This window comes from Tupaia chinensis, unplaced genomic scaffold (assembly GCF_000334495.1).
Source record: "Tupaia chinensis unplaced genomic scaffold, TupChi_1.0 Scaffold147038_1, whole genome shotgun sequence".
In the NCBI taxonomy this organism is placed as follows: domain Eukaryota; kingdom Metazoa; phylum Chordata; class Mammalia; order Scandentia; family Tupaiidae; genus Tupaia; species Tupaia belangeri.
This window is the reverse complement of record NW_006206889.1, coordinates 2508596-2511857: the sequence shown is the minus strand read 5'-3', so window position 1 is coordinate 2511857 and position 3262 is coordinate 2508596. Positions and strand designations below refer to the sequence as shown.

General features: G+C 46.3%; 1 protein-coding gene across 1 annotated transcript in view; it reads left to right on the top strand.

Moving 5' to 3' along the window:
- The window catches only part of TSPEAR (thrombospondin type laminin G domain and EAR repeats), a 44764-nt gene extending 41973 nt beyond the window's left edge, over nt 1–2791 (top strand). Inside the window, exon 14 of the mRNA XM_027768664.1 lies at nt 2638–2791. Within this exon, the coding sequence (XP_027624465.1) occupies nt 2638–2791 (154 nt within the window). The remainder of the gene's footprint in view (nt 1–2637) is intronic.
- The last annotated feature ends 471 nt before the right edge of the window (nt 2792–3262 follow it).

Below are 3262 nucleotides of genomic sequence, written 5' to 3'. Positions count from 1 at the left end.
TTCTTTTTTTTTTTTTTTTTTTTTTTTTTTTTTTTGAGAGAGAGATTTTGCATAGGGCGTGTGCATTGTGCATTCACCACAGAGACAGAGAGAGACAGAGGAACAAAAAGTGAGAAATCACCCCCTGGGGAGGTGGCCACACTGTAATCCCTTTTCCTCCGTTCTTTTCTCGGGATCTCGGACACACAGCACATACACCCAGCCAAAGTTTTAAGTCTCTGGGCCCAGGACTTGAGCTGCAGTTGGCCATGTGAGAGCCCAGGGACGTAACCAATATGCCATCTGCTGGTCCCCTGTCTAGTTTTCTTAATTAACTAAAAATTCCAGAATGATTTTGGATAATGGCAGCGATGCCCAGCAGTTCTGCCTTGTTCTGATTTAAGGAAGGCACTTTGAGGCTGAGAGTTTGAAACAAAGTTGTCTGTGCAGTGTTTAGTGGCTTCCTTGGCCTTTGTTAGTGCATGGTACGATTCTTCTTGGCAAATCTGCTGATTGGATGATTTAGAATGACAGAGTTCCTCACATGTTTGGAACTGATGCTACTAGATGAGTATGTATAATTATTTAATGCGCCAATGGGTTCCAGTATGGGTTTGTGCATTTCTAATAGAAAATTAAATTGTTCAGTGATTTTCTTTGGGGATTCAGCTTTATCCTGTTTGACATGAAGCCTCACTATACAAATGTGTGCTACAGAATCTTTTAACTACACTTATGCACTGGAATAGTTGAATGATAAGATTTACCTACTAATCATATTCAATTGGGTTACAAAACCATCTGGGTCTGGTGACTTAAATATTGTCTCTTGATCAACTTCTCCTGTCTCCCATAGTTATTCATTTATTCATGTTTTCCATCTCTCTTGAGATGGTTTTGGTCATCTATACTCTACTAGAGAAATAAATTTTCTTTAACCTCTCAAATATATTACTGTAGACCCCCCCCCCATAGGGCACGTGTGCTCACCAGAAAGAGACAGAGACAGTGAGAGGGAAAGTAAGAAATCACCCTCCAGGGGGAATGGTCAAGCTGCAATCCCTTCTCCATTCTCCTCCTGAGATTTTGGGCATATTTGTCCAGTTGCCTGGTGGGATTTTCAAGCCACTGGGTCCAGGACTGAATTGTGGTTGGTCATGTGGGAGTCTTTAACCACTATGCCACCTGCTGGCCCCTTACTGTAGACCTTTCAAGGTAAATTTAAAATTCATATGGAAAAATAAATCTTCATACATGGCCCCAATTTTTTTATTAAAATAGTTAAGAAGGGCATTGTCAACCCATAAATAATGCAGTGTAATTTTTGACAAAAATAAACAAATATACAGGTGAAAGAGAAGACAGTCCAGAAGAGCCATCATTTATGATCATTTGATGTGGTAAATGTCATATTTGAAGTCAATGAGAAAAGAACACATTTCTTAGTTAAATAATTTAGTGTAAATTGAAGCAAAATACCCTCCTGGAAGCTATACCTCTACTTCACATCATACACAAAAATAATTGTTGTATAGATTAAATTGTTGTACAGTCTACCCTGTAGCACAGTGGTTAAGTGAAGTATAATGAGACCCAGGTCCCACATGGCAGACCATGGTTCAAATCCCAGCCCCAGCAGCTTGAAAGCCATGCTGGGCATGTGTAACTGTGTGCACAATCCCAGTAGGATAAAGAAATGGAGAAGGATTGTGGCACAACTATGCCCTCCTGGAGGGTACTTTCTCTCTCTCTAGCTAAAGCACGCACCCTCTGGCAATTAAAAAAATAATAAACGTTAAAAACTTCAATAACAAAAACATTAGAAGAAAAGCTAAGAGGACTGTGCAGCCTGGAGGTTAAACCCAGACGACATGCTGGACATGGAATGACTGGGACTGACGCCCTGGCTGGAGAAACTTGACGTGGGGAACAGTATCCTGCTCAAAATCACCACGTATACAACAGGAAAGGAGCTCATACAAATTAGCAAAAAAACCATTTCTTTTAGTTTGGAAAAATGGGTAAAGGACATAAACAGAAATTTTCAAAATTAAAACCATAAAGAATATGAACCAATATGGTAGAAATGGTTTGGTTCTCAAAGCAAAACCCTACACGGTTTCCATCTGTTGGTTTAGGAACTTTTAAAAGCCGACAATGCCCAGTGTTGAGTAGAGGATTTGGACCCTGATGAGGTGCTGAGGTTGTGCCCTTCCCCCCAGTTTAGGGCATCCATGCCTGTGTGCTAGTCCAGAGGAAGGGCATATGCCCCACCGTCAAGGTTGACTCAATAGAGCTGCCAAGATCCCAACCATCCTCCTGCACATTTGGAGGTGTCTGGGTCAGGACCTTGGGTGGAGCCAAGGAACTGCAGGCTCTTGGGCAGGTCAACTTCCCCTTTCCTGGACTCAATTCTGGGAATTTGCAAGATAAGAAGGTTCCTTCTAGCCAGACCCTGCCTTCACACTCCAGGGAATTTGCAAAGCTCAGGGTTGTCCAGTGGGAGGGACAGGGAACCCTGGACAGGGCCCCAGGGATGCTAGGCTCTGAACCAGCAGATGGAGTGGTGGAGAGAGGATGCAGCCCCTGACCCCTTCAGAGCAACCAGTGGCCACTCCACCCTCTGGTTCAGGCTGAGCCGTCTGTCTCTCCCCACAGGTGGCAGGGCTATGAGGGCTTTGTGGCCGTTCACCGCCTCCCGACCTTCGGCTGCAGGGATTGGGAGGCCTTCAGCACCGCGGCCGGCTCCTACCTCGTCTACTCCAGTGCCAAGGAGCCCTTGTCCAGGGTGCTACGGCTGAAGACGTACTGAAGCCACTGGCTGGCCCCTGGGGGGGGGGGGGGGAGCCCAGCCCCTCCCACCAGACAGCTTCACCTCTGGGCAGGCAGCAGGCAGGGTCCAGCTGACCCTTGTCCAGGTGGGGACATCTGGCCTCCTCACCACCCCTTCCAAGCCAGGCCTGCCCACCCTGGGCAGGTGGCCTCAGCCTCAGCAATGTAACCTCTGACCACATTGCCAGGAGCTCCATGGCCCATCATGCTGAAGACCAGCCCAGGCGTCCTACAGGGATTTCACCGTAAAGGAAACACCTCTGAAGTTTTACCTCAGCAACTGGCCTTGGGCACACAGCTCACAGTGCTGGCCTGGCAACCAGCTGCGCCTGTCGTGCACCCAGACGCACAGATGAGGCTGTTGCTGTCATGCATCTTTATTGTGCCTATTTATTGTTCTCTGTGCAGAAATATATTTATATTGATCTTACAAGCACAGTGGCTTCTCAGG